The sequence below is a fragment of the Musca domestica genome, unplaced genomic scaffold (genome assembly GCF_030504385.1).
Source record: "Musca domestica strain aabys unplaced genomic scaffold, Musca_domestica.polishedcontigs.V.1.1 17, whole genome shotgun sequence".
In the NCBI taxonomy this organism is placed as follows: Eukaryota; Metazoa; Arthropoda; class Insecta; order Diptera; family Muscidae; genus Musca; species Musca domestica.
This window is the reverse complement of record NW_026712230.1, coordinates 6,619,483-6,635,306: the sequence shown is the minus strand read 5'-3', so window position 1 is coordinate 6,635,306 and position 15,824 is coordinate 6,619,483. Positions and strand designations below refer to the sequence as shown.

The 15,824-nt window shown below is 35.3% G+C and overlaps 2 protein-coding genes across 2 annotated transcripts; one reads left to right on the top strand and one right to left on the bottom strand.

The window, feature by feature from the left end:
- Positions 1-5,917: 5,917 nt before the first annotated feature.
- On the bottom strand, positions 5,918-7,434 carry LOC131801599 (histidine-rich glycoprotein-like). The gene is made up of 2 exons (XM_059120414.1): positions 6,544-7,434; positions 5,918-6,476 (listed from the first exon to the last, which is right to left on the bottom strand). Exons 1-2 carry the CDS (start codon positions 6,553-6,555, stop codon positions 6,009-6,011), a joined length of 480 nt encoding a protein of 159 aa, XP_058976397.1. The 5' UTR covers positions 6,556-7,434; the 3' UTR covers positions 5,918-6,008.
- Positions 7,435-14,552: 7,118 nt separating this feature from the next.
- On the top strand, positions 14,553-15,609 carry LOC131801598 (uncharacterized). The gene is made up of 2 exons (XM_059120413.1): positions 14,553-14,687; positions 14,759-15,609. The coding sequence occupies exons 1-2, from the start codon at positions 14,676-14,678 to the stop codon at positions 15,326-15,328; spliced, it is 582 nt and encodes a 193-aa protein (XP_058976396.1). The 5' UTR covers positions 14,553-14,675; the 3' UTR covers positions 15,329-15,609.
- The last annotated feature ends 215 nt before the right edge of the window (positions 15,610-15,824 follow it).

The window sequence follows — 15,824 nt, the reverse complement described above, 5'->3', positions numbered from 1 at the left end:
TTTTTCCCAATGGAATTATCTGAAAATCCACACAAGGAGTTGCTTGTGAGTACCAGACATAAATTTGTCAATATAGGTCCACAATATCGTATATCCCCCATATATCGGCAGCTTCCTATATTAGGTAATTTAAAGATTTTAACAGAATTTTCAATAGATTTTATTTTTTGGAAAACTTTCTAATTCGTTCCAAATGGTGCAGGGTATTCAAAGTTCGGCCCAGCCGAACTTACTGGTTTTTTACTTGTTATCTCTCATAACTTGTCAGCGATGCTTATCAAACTTGGTATATCTTAATATCTTTCTCAACCAGAGGTCTGATGTGAATATGGAATTTATCGGCCAAATCGTACCAGATGGATTTCCCCCATAAAAGTACAACGCTATGTATGGCACCTCACTCATATTTCAACACTAATAAATGAAGCAAAATTTTAACATGAAATTGTTAACGTTTCATTTATTTTTCCCAATTTTGAAAAAAGAAATAAGACGATTTAACAGAAGCACTTGTTACATTTCTTATTATTTATTATTTATTTTGAAGTCCTACCTTACATATGATTGTATATAATTAGCTTCAATATGAAACACATTAATCGCTTTTACCATTTAGAAGAAGTTAAATTTAGTTGAGGATGTGAGGTGCGCCGGATTTTGCTAGTACATTGTACATTTTTTTATTGAAAACATTAATGCCAGATTTCATATTTTTAGTATTGGTATAAATGCAGATTATTTGAAGATGCAGTTAAATTCATTAAAGCCATAATTCCATATTATATTAAGCACCAAAAACGATCATAAAAATATTGGCATGATGACAATAAGTAGGAATATATAACTGCTAACAAAGCTATGACACGAGTATGCATGTTAAATAATGCGATAAAATTCTTCATTTGCATAAAGTTTGAAATAAGTCACATTTGCATATGCACAGGGTGGGCCACAATGAAATAAAAGGCTGTCAAGAGGAGAAATTGGTAAGCAACTTCATTTCATTAAACCTAGTAATAACAGTAGTAATAATAACAAGTAAGCAAAGGCTACAGTCGAGCGGGGCCGACCGTTGAATACCCTACAACACTATAATAAATGATACAGTTTATATAGGCCAGATACTCGAAAGAATTCCACAAGATATTGTGACAAATAATAAAAGAAAATCATCAGGTTTCGTTCTAATTTTCGAATAATAGAAACTTGAACTAATTTGCTCATTTCCAATTTACACATAAATGGTCTTCCTAGATCTGGAACCAATATTTTTCAAAGAACTATAGTCTCTCAGAAGTGGCAAAAGATTAACATTTATTATTGGTTTTTGACTTAAACGCATCTATATGAGATACAGACATTTGACTATATTTTTCAACGAAATCAGCCTTAACGAAATAGTCAGAAGTGCGTCTTTCCTGTATTTGTGAATTCTCCAAAAAGACACTGGAATGATATTTTCGTATTTTGTCTATAAAAGTTGGCAAACTATTTCACACATTGAATATTTTGGATGGCCATCCAAAACTATTTGGCTTTTGCAATGTCCGGTAACCTCCATTCAAATGCGATCGGGCGATAATTACGACTTGCTGACAATTTTGTAGTTTTTTTGTCCATTTCAACCCCTAAATATATGGCGATTATCTCCAAAAAGAGTAGGCTTCTATTCTGACCCTCATCTTATCCCCATACAAAATTTCATAAAGATCGGGCCATAAATGCGATCTGTATATGATATCCTGATATCCTAACTACTTAGTTTTGTTAGCTGTAGAAATATTACCAAATGTTTAATTCAAAATGAAAATATGACAAAATTGAAAAAATATGAGAAAATTTTACAAAATCAATATTTTCATCTTTAGAGAGATATTTTTATGCGATTTTTTTAGACGTTTTTTCTTTTCTGCCAAGAGGCCATTCTGAATTAATGAGAACTGTCGAAAACAGTTCAGCCGTTCTCGATATATAAGAGATCTTTCAAGCATATCTTGTTTGATAGACATATATATCGCACATATTTTGCTATATATTCGATTTGATGGATGTTAACATCAATGTAAAGATCAGAGTAACCTTGTCATGGCTTTTAATTTCGCCGGGATTTAAAATATTCGCGGTTTAATGAATACAGGTCGCAATTATGGTCCGATCTTCACGAAATTTAAAATGGAGGCGGGGCTATGGTCAGAATAGAACCCTATTTCTTTTGGTGATGATCGCATAATATTTAGGGGTTGAAATGGACCAAAAACTGAAAAAAATCCTGATTTTGCACTTGCTCTACAGGTCGCAATTATAGACCAATCGACGCGGAATTTCGCATGTAGCTAGAGGTTAGGGCTGGCAAGAAGCCTACCTATTTGGGTGGTCATCGGATAATATTTACCGGGTAAAATAGACAATATCTTTTTTGTTGAAAAAATTCAAAATTTTTCATTAAACCGCGAATATTTTAAATCCCGGCGAAATCACAAAGCCATGACAAGGTTACTTCTGATCTTTATATTGATGTTAACATCCAACAAAACGGATATATAGCAAAATATGTGCGATATATATGTTTACCAAATCTTTCTGCTTGAAAAATCTCTTATATGTCGAGAACGGCTGAACTGATTTCGACAGTTCTCATTAATTCAGAATGACCTCTTGGCAGGAAACATAAAACGTCGAAAAAAATCGCATAAAAATATCTCTCTAAAGATGAAAATATTGATTTTGTAAAATTTTCTCATATTTTTTCAATTTTGTCATATTTTTGGCATATTTTCATTTTGATTTGAACATTTGGTAATATTTCTACAGCTAACAAAACTAAGTAGTTAGAATATCAGGATATCATATACAGATCGCATTTATGGCCCGATCCTTACGAAATTTTGCATGGAGATAAGATGAGGGTCAGAATAAAAGCCTATTCTTTTTGAAGATGATCGCCATATATTTAGGGGTTGAAATGGAACAAAAAACTGCAAAATTGTCAGCAGGTCGTAATTATGGGGGTTACCGGACATTGCAAAAGCCAAGCAGTTTTGGATGGCCATCCAAAAATATTCAATGTGTGAAGGAGTTTGCCAACTTTTGTAGACAAAATACGAAAATGTCCATTCCAGTGACTTTTTGGAGAATTCACAAATACAGGAAAGACGCACTTCTGACTATTTCGTTAAGGCTGATTTCGTTGAAAAATATAGTCAAATGTCTGTATCTCATATAGATGCGTTTCAGTCAAAAACTAATAATAAATGTTAATCTTTTGCCACTTCTGAGAGATTATAGGTCTTTGGGAAACATTGGTTCCAGATCTAGGAAGACCATTTAAGTGCAACATCTACCAATAAATTGGAAATGAGCAAATTAGTTTAAGTTGCTATTATTCGAAAATTAGAGAACGAAACCTGATGGTTTTCTTTTATTATTTGTCGCAATATCTTGTGGAATTCTTTCGAGTATCTTGCCTATATAAACTGTATGGTTTATTATAGTGTTGTAGGGTATTCAACGGTCGGCCCCGCTCGACTGTAGCCTTTGCTTACTTGTTACAAATTAACATGGACAGACGGACGGACGGACATACATAGCTAGATCGACTCAGCTCGGCGAGATAGGAAGATCCATATATACTTTCCTATATGGGAAATCAATATTTCGAGGTGTTACATAAATTCTGGCCCAATCAAACTTATAATACCCCCAACACATAGTGTTGTAGGGTATAATAAACAAGTAAGCAAAGGCTATAGTCGGGCGCGCATCACACTTAATTGTGATCCTTTTCACCGTTCAAATGCTTGGTGGCAGAGCTGTAAACTCAAACCTCATAAAAAATTGCATATCTATTGGTCCTTAGTTGAGGGCTATAGGCGACTGCAAAATCTAGACAATTTTAATATTTTGGTCTATTTTAAACCTTAAATATTTTGCGAACATCTTTAAAAACAAAATGCTCCTTATCTAATCCTGAACCTAACATCATCTAAAATTTTCAATACCAAAAGTCCTTGCAAGCGTACAAAAGCAGTTTGGTGAGAATTTTCCAGAAAGTGTGACTTCTTTATATTTGGCTGGAAAACCCCAAGGGGATATCGTTAGAGCACTTCAGCATTTAAATGTGAATAAATCTTTTGTGTCTCGTACCATCGCTCGTTACCGTGATACTGGTAGCGTAGTCAGACGTCAAGGTAGTGAACGGAAGAAAACAGCAACATCAGCAGAAAACGCGTCGCAATGGTCGAAAATGACTCGTGAGCTGAACATATCGCAATTTTCCATTCGGCAAATATTGAGCTCAGGGTAAAGCCATTGCAATTCCAAAAAGTGCAAGAACTTACAACGCAACAGAAAGAAAATAGGCTCAAAAGATCTCAAGAGTTGCTTCGCTTGGCCGAAAGTGGTGAACTGCCGAATTTGGTTTAATTTAGGTAAAATATTGTTGTCCAGCAGTTAGTAAACAAACAAAATGATCGTGTTTACTTGCCATAATGGTCAGCTGAAAATGTGCACCTTCGGTTGGACACCAGAACTCAAGCGCTGGCAATGGTGGTGGTGTGGGACGCCATAACAGCCGATAGTCTCTCTCCGCTCCGCTATTAATCGACTGTGGCACCAGAATAAATACCGAATATTATCGCGAACATACTCTGGAGGTTGTATTAAAGCCTTGGGCACGCAAACATTTTGGCCACAGATCTTGGACATTCCAACAAGACTCAGCACCATCGCACTCAGCACGCGCCACCCTAGAATGATTACAAAATGGGGTTCCTCGCTTCATTTATAGCGCACAATGACCACCAAAATCTCCACATACCAAGCCGTTGGACTATTGTGTCTAGAGTATTTTGGAAAGCAAGGTTGGCACTAATAAAAATACAAAAGTGTTGATCGCCTCAAGCAAGCGCTTCGCTGGGAATTGGCTAAAATAGCGCAGAGCTATATTCGGACAGCGTGTAACGGTTTCGTTTGCTGTTTGAAGGTTATTATTCGTGCCAAAGGTGACCAATTCTAACAAATCTAAACCTATTCTAAAATGTAATGCTATTTCCGACATTTTTATGCCCTCCACCTTGGAAAGGAGGGTATATTAACATTGTCATTCCGTTTGTAACATCCTTAAATATTCGTCGTAGACCCCATAGAGTATATACATTTATAATCAGCATAAAATTCTAAGTCGATTTAACGATGTCCGTCTGTCTGTTGAAATCACGATACAGCCCACATTATTTGACGTAGAGCGCCAAAATTTAGGAGAGCAATTGGTATTGTGTCTAGGATGGTTGGTATTGAAAATGAGATATATATGTACACGTTCTGGTATAGTCCCCATATAACGGTACCTCCCGATACTCGGTATTTTGATGATTTATGCCACATTTTTTTCACGGATTTTTCTGAAAATTGGTATTTGTAGGTCATAATGGGTCCCAGTTCGTGTGGCGAGTCATTGTAATTATAGGTCCACGTTTTGGTATAGCCCCAATATAACGGTACCTCCCGATATTCGGTAATTTGATGATTTTTGCCATATTTTTTTTCACGTATTTGTCTGAAAATTGGTATTTGTAGGTCATAATGGGTTCTAGCTCCTTTGCGAAACCTTGCATGTGTAGGTCCACGATTTGGTATAGCCCCCATATAACGGTACCTCCCGATATTCGGCATTTTAATGGTTTTTGTCACATTTCTTCTAATGTTTCCTTTACCCTAAGGTGGAGGGTACTAAAAGTTTGGCCCGGCCGAACTTAATGTTTTTTTACTTGTTTTATCTCACACTGTATATTGCGAGGTATTACAAAGGGAGTGACAAACTCGGTACACCCACACATTCATTTTTTTATCGAGACATAAGCTTTCTTATCCTTTATCTACCCAGAAATGTTAATAAGCTTTACAAATTGTCTGTGATCATTACATTTTGTTTTATTCAAATCACAAATAAATTGAATGCCAAATATGGATCAGATCAATCTCGGTGGGTGACATCTCCGCGTGGATGACATCTAGGCTTGTTTTCCGTGTTTGCCGTGGTAATCATGTTTGTCGGCACCAACCTCCACTTTCTTCTTATCAACCACTGGACTGACGCGGACATACTTCTTTAGATCGCCCACATGCTCCTTGTGATGGCCATGATCATCGAAATGGACATGATCATATTCGTGGCCTTGAACCTCATGCTGTTCATGATCGTCATGATGACCGTGGAAGTCATGATGTCCATGTTCGTCATGATCGTCTTGATGTTGATTTTGATGTTCATCGTGATCATCATGGTGGCCATGATCATCGTGATCGTCATGATGACCATGATCATCATGCTCATCATGGTGGCCATGACTTTCATGACCATGACCATGGTCATCAATATGACCGTGGCCGTAATCGTGACGACCGTGATCTTCATGATGACCATGGCTCTCATAGTGTCCGGCCAATGCAAAGGCCAAAAGGCACGCAAATACGATTATCTGCAAGAGGAATAACAATTTTAAACCTTACAAATTTTACACGATGCCTATGAAACATGAAACTCACAGTGAACTTCATTTTTGATAACTTCAACCGTTTTCTTGGGATTTACAAAATAAACTGCAAGTCCTTTTTGGTTCTGAAGCCTTTATATATTTTTATTACTCTCTATAGGGAGATCATTTTTCATTGGTCAAGAGTAACAGAACCGGAATGTTTGATTTGTAAAATCCACGCCAGCAGAAAGCATTTATAAACTATTTGCCCCGTGTGTAACAGGAAGACATTGCAAAACAGCCACAGTAAAGAGGCATATCCAGTTGCCAAACTTCATCTTGGACGTTGCTTCGATGCGAGTTGAATACGATTCTTAAAGTTCAACTATAACTGTAAAGGTGTGTCTTAGGGTGAATAAACTGCTGGAGACCGGTGGCAAACGTGAAGGTCAACCACATCATGTGGAGATGGTAAGGGGCCGAAGTTATGCCTCCTTCTTTTGGTCATACATATGCATGTATGTATGAATGTAGAAGAAGGGGTGTGGTCATCATCTGGGAATGCATTTTAAGTTTGCAGAAGCATCTTCTTTTCGTTTTTCTTTAGTTTCCTTGATATAAACGACAGAAAATATAGTTTGAGCCATTTATTTTGCAGTAAAGTAAGATCTGTTTAAGCTATTATCCACGTTAAAAAACACGAATTGGTCAAGACACGGTTAAACATAGATAGGTCAGTTTTTTACATTGATCTTTGCTGGCGAATAGTAAAACATGAATTCTGTAATTTCAAAGATTAAGTTGTCTGCAAAATGAAAACTGACAAAAAATGGGATATATCGATCCTCAATCTCGTATAGCATCCACAGATATATACCTCCTGATATTCATCATTTTGGTGAATGAAGTCTCATTTTCAAAGAGAATTGTTTCAAATTTTGTGTTAGGCAGAAAGTTGTTTATATACGTCACATGTTTTTCTGTAGCACTCCATCTAAATTCCCTAATGTTCGGTATTTAGATAATTTTAGTTAAATTTCCCAATGGAATTGTTTGAAATTTCGTATTTGTACTTTGTAACACTACTACCACAGCTGGCGAAAATTAACTAAACATATTCAGGTTTGGTACCGCCCTCATTTTAGGTAAACTGCGGATACTTTATATTTTGCTGATTTTGGCAACATTTTTATACCATACAACAGTGGGTGTGGGAAATATTAAAAGTTTTATAGGGCCAAACATTATATAATGCCTCCAAATATTGGTTTCCCATATAGGAAAGTATATATGGATCTTCCTATCTCGCCGAGCTGAGTCGATCTAACTATGTATGTCCGTCTGTCCATATTAATTTGTAATCACTCTACAGGTCACAATTATGGCCCGATCTTCACGAAATTTAAAATGTAGGTGGGGTTAAGGTCAAAATAGAACCCTATTTCTTTTGGAGATGATCGCACAATATTAAGGGGTTGAAATGGGCCAAAAACTGAAAATTTTCCTGATTTTGCAGTTGCTCTACAGGTCACAAAAGTTAGCATGGGGCTAGAGCTTTGGGCTGGGCAGAAGCCTTCCAATTTTGATGGTCATCGGGTAATATTTAGTGGTTGAAATAGACCATAACATTTTTGATAAATAAAAGTCAAATTATCCATTAAACCGCGAAATCACAAATAGACGAACAGGTCAATTCTGACCGTTATGTAGATCCCGATAGTAAAAATATCGGATATCGGAAAGGAAGGGGATGTTAGCTAGAATGCTTATATCTCCAGAATGACTGGAGTGATTTTGAAAATTTTTTTAAATTTAGGATGCCCTTTTGGCATTAAAGTATTTAAACTAAAAAAATCGCATAAAAATATACCAATAATGATGTTAATATAGATTTTGTAGTATTTTGTGACATTTTTTTATTTTTTCATATTTTTTATCGCATGCGATTTTTTCATTTTGACTTATAATATTGAAGTGTATATTTCGTAATATTTTTGCACTTAACAACACAGGTTGGGGTTAATATTTATACACAGATTGCAATTATCATTCGATCCTCACGAAATTTTTGACAAAGGTAGGGTTAGGCTCAGAAGGGCTAAGCCTCTTGTTTTCAAAGATGTCCGTTATATATTTAGGGGGTGAAATGGACCAGCAACTCAAAATGTTACTGATTTTGCAGCCGTTATAAAGGTCACACATAGAAACCAAAGGACACGAAATCTTGCATGAAGTTAGAATTTAAGACAGCGGTTAGAATGGACTACTACTTTTGTGTGAAAAAATACTAACATTACTTACAGGCTATATCCGAAATACACAAAAGGCGAACTTCTGGCTTTTTTATGCTGATTTCGGTGACGAATATAGCCAAATTGCTTTTGGAGATGATCGAAATATTTATGGGTTCAAATGAAACAAAAACAGAAAAAAATCATGATAACACAATTGAAGCCAATCGACACGCCTGAGAAGATAGTTAAGCACAGTGAAGAATTCTAGCATTTTGGATGACCATTGGATTATATTTAGCCATAAAATGGACCACAAAAACTAACAGCACGACGGAGTGCGTAAATATTGGGCAAATGTCCTTGTTCAAAATGCTAAGGGTAATATCTAGGCAGTGCTCCGTGATATAATTTCAAAAGCGAAATTTTCCAAAATGGATTTGGACATGAGGGGGCTTCTAACATATTGTAGTGTTTTCATGTTTGGCCCTTATTAGGCATCTTGGTTTCAAAGGGGATAAACGCATAAAATTTTCAATTTTCGGAGAAGGGTCGATCTTGGTCTTCACCACATTCATCAATTGATGTGGATAAAAAAATGTATTTAGGCTACCCTGTGGTAGAGAACCATCTTACAGATAATTGTCAACATTGGCATTTATTTATGTGTAGTCCCCACATTATTGTACCCCCAAGTCCATTTTCTCAACCAATGTATGGTCAGGAAAGAAAATGTTGTATTCTATTGAATTTGTTATCCCAAAAGAATATTGGTTGGGAAAGTAAATGTGGGATGTACGTCTATTTGAAATAATCTCCGAAATGTCAAACGGAAATTGTGTCAGAAACACGAAAAAATTACGAATATTTGAAAGTAGGACGGGACCTCAATCGTCATTGAGTTATACTATGATGAAAAATATGGACTTTAAGGGGTCTCCAACGTCCAATTTAAATAACAAAAAAAAAAAAACAATTCTCATCTTACGGCAATGGATGTAAAAGAGTAATTTAATTTAAATTTTTAATTTTATTTTTTTAGTAATCCTTGTGCTATTCTGATATCATTCTACCTCAATTATGAGGTGGACAAAACTAAATACCACGCAGCTTGGTAATCTAAACTTTGGAAACACAAATTCCAAATAACAGCTCAGTTGAATGGAAAATGTTGCTAAGCTCTTTACAATACCAAAAAATTGAGCTGAGTTTTCACATCGCGCTATTTAAGATGTTCATATAGGTTTTTAACACTCCACTGCCATGAATATTTATTTCTATTTAGAAATTACTATGGAGATGCTTTAAAAAATATCTATTACAGACTAAAAATACGTACCGGCAACGCGGTCTAATATAAAAACGTTGTTTTTATTAAAACAACAATAAAGGGATTAAGCCTGACCATTGTGCAACAACAAATTTTTCTATAATATTTTGTGATAATTTTCTATATTATAGATTCATGTCCTAATATAACTGCACTCTGCAATATTCGGTATTTTGTATACTTTGTGCCACATTATTTCACGGGAATTTTATTAAATTTGATATTTGATAGAAAGTTGCTTATATATGTACACGTCTTCGTATAACCCCCATATAATGATGCCTCTCACTATTCTGTATGTTGACGATTTTAGCTACATTTTCCCCATAGTTGTTTATACCCTACATCACAAGGTGGTCAGGGTATTATGTCTTTGTGCATTTGTTTGTAACAGGCAAAAGGAAACGAGATAGATACATAGTTTCTTTTGATGATCTGCATAGAATCACATTCTGAGTCGATTTATGCATGTCCGTCCATCTTTCCATGTATTATTGTAAACAAAGTACAGTCCGCATTTATAACCAGATCCAGATGAAATTTTGCACAAATCATTTGTTTGGCCCAAGGACGAACCCTATTGAAATTGGAGATAATCGGTCAAAATTTAGATATAGCTCCCATGTATAACTTCGTCCGATTTATCTTTAATTGTGCGCCAAACGTCTAATATTTTCTCAAATGGCATTAAATTTGGCACTTACGACTGAATTGAGTCTAGAAGCTAGTATGTAAAATTTGGTGAAGATCGGTTCAGATATAGCCATAGCTCCCATATATATTATTCATCCGATATGTTATATTTGTTACCCACAGCCGTAATATGCACTCCGTAACACCGATATTAAGGGAAATATATCAAATACAGCTCCGAAATATCTTTGCCAAATTTTATCGAGATCGGTTCAGATTTTGATATAGCTCCATATATATCAAATGGGCAATACAAGTCCGAATTTAAAAGACATAAATGCTTCGGCATATTTAGTCTTTTAAATTTAAATTTAAATTTTAAATTTAATTTATAATTATAATCATAGCGTGTATGATTGAATTCTCCCATAAAAACATTTAAAAACATTTAATCTACTAAATTAGCAAAGTGGTGTAGGGTATCATAAAGTAGGCACCGCCCGACTTTAAGACTTTCTTTACTGGTTTCGGACTATAAATATGGTATTTGAAGTTCGTAGAAAGCACCACCCTCTCTGGCAGATAATTGACTGTAAAAGTCCACGCTTTTGTATGTCCTCGTGTTACTTTAGCGCCTGATATTTGGAATTTTTTAAATTTTAGCGATGTTTCTTAATGGATTTTTTACATTCTGCAAATTCCTTCCAGAAGACAGAGGGCCGCCAGGCCGAACTTAGCTGCTTTTTATCTACTTTCATAATCTACTTGGTCTTTTCTGTAATTATAAAAAAATAATTTCTTAGCACAGATTATTCACGAAATATTTTTTACATGGGGCACCTCACTCTTTCAAATTCATCTTATCCACTGTATCCACTCCCCCACATTATTATATGTATACAATTTCTCAGAAACCACTTAAAGTATTTTAATTTGTCTATTGGAAACTAAACTTATCTTAAGAATTTTCGAAACGTGATTTTATGTATGTATTTTACATTGTTTATTATTTTTTTTTCCCTTTTTGTTTTTGAAAACTCCTGCTTTTTGTTGCTGCTAAAGCGTGACTAAATTAAACATTCCATTTCTCAATCGAATTATTTGATTGATAACAAACTAAACCATGTGTAGGATGCGCTAAATGAAAAATGGGCCAATAAATTATAAAATGTCGTACTTCAAACTTCATCATCGTTTCATTGAACTTCGTGTAAGCTCAAGGTATTGAACTTCCAAAGATGACTAAGTAATATCAAATTAATAATTCCTTCAATGCCTTTCATTTTGACGTTTACCCACCTAACGGGTTTTTATTGTTATTACCCTTAGATATTGATACTTTGTTAATAATTTTATGTGAGAATTACAGAACTGTCATTTGCCAAAAATTCTGGGCTAAGTCCATTTTTCAGAAAATAATTCAGAAATTCTAAAGCGGTGGCGTTTTGTATTTCAAGAATTTAAAATATAATGATAGCCTAACTGAATGAATATTTTGAATATCGAACTTTCACATTAGAGCCAAAATTGCTGCATACGTTTGGGATAAGGCGAGATTTTTGGAATTCCGAACCATAATGGACCTAAATAAACTTGAAATTTTGGACGAAAGCGTAGCAACTGATTTTTTACACGGAGAGCAATTACAATCCTAATAAAATTGGCTATAATTTTGCGTCCGCTGAGCAAAATGTGAGGATTATTTTGGTCGAAACCCAAAACACTGAAGCAAGTCAAGTTCTCTTTAAATTTAAAAGCTCTTTACTTAATGTGGGGTAAAGTAGGCAAATACAGCGAAAATGCAAACAATAACAAATTTTTTATTTATAAAAAAATTACCAAGTCCAATAAAAAATTACTATACATACCAAGAAATGAGATTAGTCGATTAAAGATCGATTTAAGGACACTCATTCCTTCAAGGACACTCATTTAAGGACACTCATTCCACCAACTTCAGACTGCAGTCATTTCTAAACCACTTGCCCGACAGCTGTTATAATTATTCCAGTTACAGTTCATTATATTGTTTACAAGCTTACAAAAGCATTTTGGTGAGAATTTTCCAGAAAAAATGGTTATTCGTGATGAAATTCAAGCGCGATAGTGTGATTTCTTTATATTTGGTTGGAAAACAACAAGTGGCTATCTTTAGAGCACTCCAGCATTTAAATGTGAATAAATCTTTTGTGTGTGGTACCATCGCTCGTTACCGTGATACTGGTAGCGTAGCCCGACATCAAGGAAGTGGACGGAAGAAAACAGAAACATCAGCAGAAATGGTTTGAGAAGTAAAGAAGCGACTAGATCTAAGCCAGCGTCCCAGTGGCCGAAAAATGGCTCATGAGCTGAACATATCGCAATATTGCATTGGGCAAATATTGAAAAAATATCTCAGGGTAAAGCTATTGAAATTCCAAAAAGTGCAAGAACTTACACCGCAACGGAAAGAAAATACGCTCAAACGAGCTAATAAGTTTCTTCGCTTGGCCGAAAGAGAAAAAATTCGTTGTCGGATGATCGTGTTTACTTGCCAAAGAGGTCAGCTGAAAATGGCCACCAGAACTAAAGCGCCGGCCATGGTGATAGTGTGGGCAGCCACGACAGCTGATGGTCGCTCTCCGCTCGTGTTTATCGACCGTGGCATCAGAATAAATGCCGAATATTATGACATTTGGATTGTGCTGAGTCCTTGGACATTCCAATAGGACTCAGCACCATCGCACTCAGCACGCGCCACCGACGAATGATTACAAAATGAAGTTCCTCGCCTCATTTCCAGCGCATAATTGCCACCAAAATCTCCGGATACCAATCTGTTGGACTATACCTTGCCGGGAATGGCTCAAAATACCGCAGATCAATATTCGGGCATCGTGTAACGGTTTCATTGGCCGTTTAAAGGTCATAATTCGTGCCAAAGATGACCAATTCGAACAAATCTAAACTTATTTTAAAATTGTATGCTTCTTTTTGTTGATTTCATTCAATAAAATTTAAAAAAAAAATGTGTAAAAATTATGGCATTTGACTTTGTTGCAGTTTTTTCAGGATTCCAGGTCTATCCCTTCACCCAATACCAAATTTAGTAGCATTTAAACTTCATATTTATACCTCAGATACCAGAAGTGACGTTAATAACAAATTTCAGGATTTCAGCTCTAACATTTCCCCCATTACCAAATTTAGTACCAAAACCAGCTCTTTCTCTCAACCACAGGCACAAATATGGGAATACATATCAAATTTCAGGATGCCAGCTCTACTCCTTCACAAAGTCAATATTTACCACTCTTCACACATTTTCAAACAACATCTATGTCTCAATCCTAATTACCAACAGAGACCTTAATATCCAATTTCGGAATTCCAGCCTTCACCCAATACCCAATTTAGTACCACTTAGTACTGCTCGATCAATTAGTGTCATAGGAAATTTCTAGTTTTACACATAACCATTCACATAACACCAAATGGTACAATTCTAAAAGTTTAGTACCATTTTAGAACTATTCGTAACCTTAAAGTACGAATTTCAAAAGACCCTTTGGTGCATCTATCCTGCACTCCATCATTCCAAATTTCAGAATTCTAGCTTGTCCCGTTTGTCCAATACAAAATATCTTTTAGTACGAGTTTCAAAAAACCCAGCCAAGGCTGGTTGGTCAGCCATGACTGAGTGACTGACTGATTTATCAATGCCCAACCAATATATATGTAAAAATAAATCGCATATTATGTGTGTCTATATTTAATACATTAGTGACATTTTTTTTTTTGTAATTGTGACTTAGGTCATTTCATTATGAAACCACGGGGGAGCATTTGTGGTTAGTTTTTTTTTTTTTTTTTTTTTTGTTGTTTTTGGAGAAAGTGATAAAGTTTTGCAGATATAATGTACACCCCCAAAAAGTAACAGTTGATTACAACATCCGCAACATGAAAATTTAAATATAAAAAGGCATTCAAGAATATCACTTCGCAACGGAATAATTAAGGCACAACAACATGAAAATTATTGTAAGTTAATTATGATATTTTTTGAAGCACAAAAAAATTAATTTCATACTATATTCATATTTTATCTGCAGGCGATCCTTGGTATTTGCCTTCTGGGTGCTACAATTATTTTGGCTCAAAATGATGGTGAGCACAAAGAGGATGATGGTTACCATTATGATGCCCCACACAAAGTGGATGATGGTTACCACTATGATCCTCCCAAGAAACAAGACGATGGTTACCACTACGATCCTCCAAAGAAACAAGATGATGGATATCACTATGATCCACCAAAACCGGTAGAACACAAACCCGACAATGGCTATCATTATGAGCGCCCAAAGGATTTGCACAGTGCCGATGTACTTGAAGAGAATAGTAAAAAGACCAAATCCAGCACCACTGACTTTGAAAAAGAATTCAAAAAATTGGATCCTTTCCCGGAAAATAAAATTAAATATCATCAATTCAATCCAAAAGATTACAAATATGTTGCCGAATTGGATGAAAAACCAGTTGCGAATCACGAAGGAGATGCTGTCAAGTCGAAGACATGGCAAGTCGAAGGAGAATATGTGTATAAATCCAAGACAGGACGTTTGGTAAAAGTTACCTACACAGCTGACGAAAAAGGCTATCATCCAGTTATACATCAATAGGATACATACACGTGAAGTCGTAGATATACATTTGTTATTTATTGTTAAGTCGTTATGTTTGAATGCATTTCGTTTTGCTGCTTTGTAATTCGTAAATGGAGTAGTTAAGTACTTTGCGGTATATATAACTAAAATACGGAATAATAGTATTTAGAATTATATGCTTAATCGTACATTTAAATATATTTTAATGTGTATAGTATTTTGCCAATCTACAATATAATTGTCCAACGCAAAAAAAAAATAATAACAAGAAATATACAGCAGATTATGAAAGTGGAGCTAGCAAGTGAGAAAGCGGTCAAACTTTGAATACCCTCCACCATTTGGTACAAATTTGGCATAAATATAAAATAAAATGCATTAAAAATTCTGTTAAAATCTTAAAAATACCGAATATAGCCGTATATAAAGGTATATAAGACGACGTGGACCTGCATAGGCAACTTTTGTCATAAGCTATTATAATATTAAAATGCTTAACTTGAAAAAAATC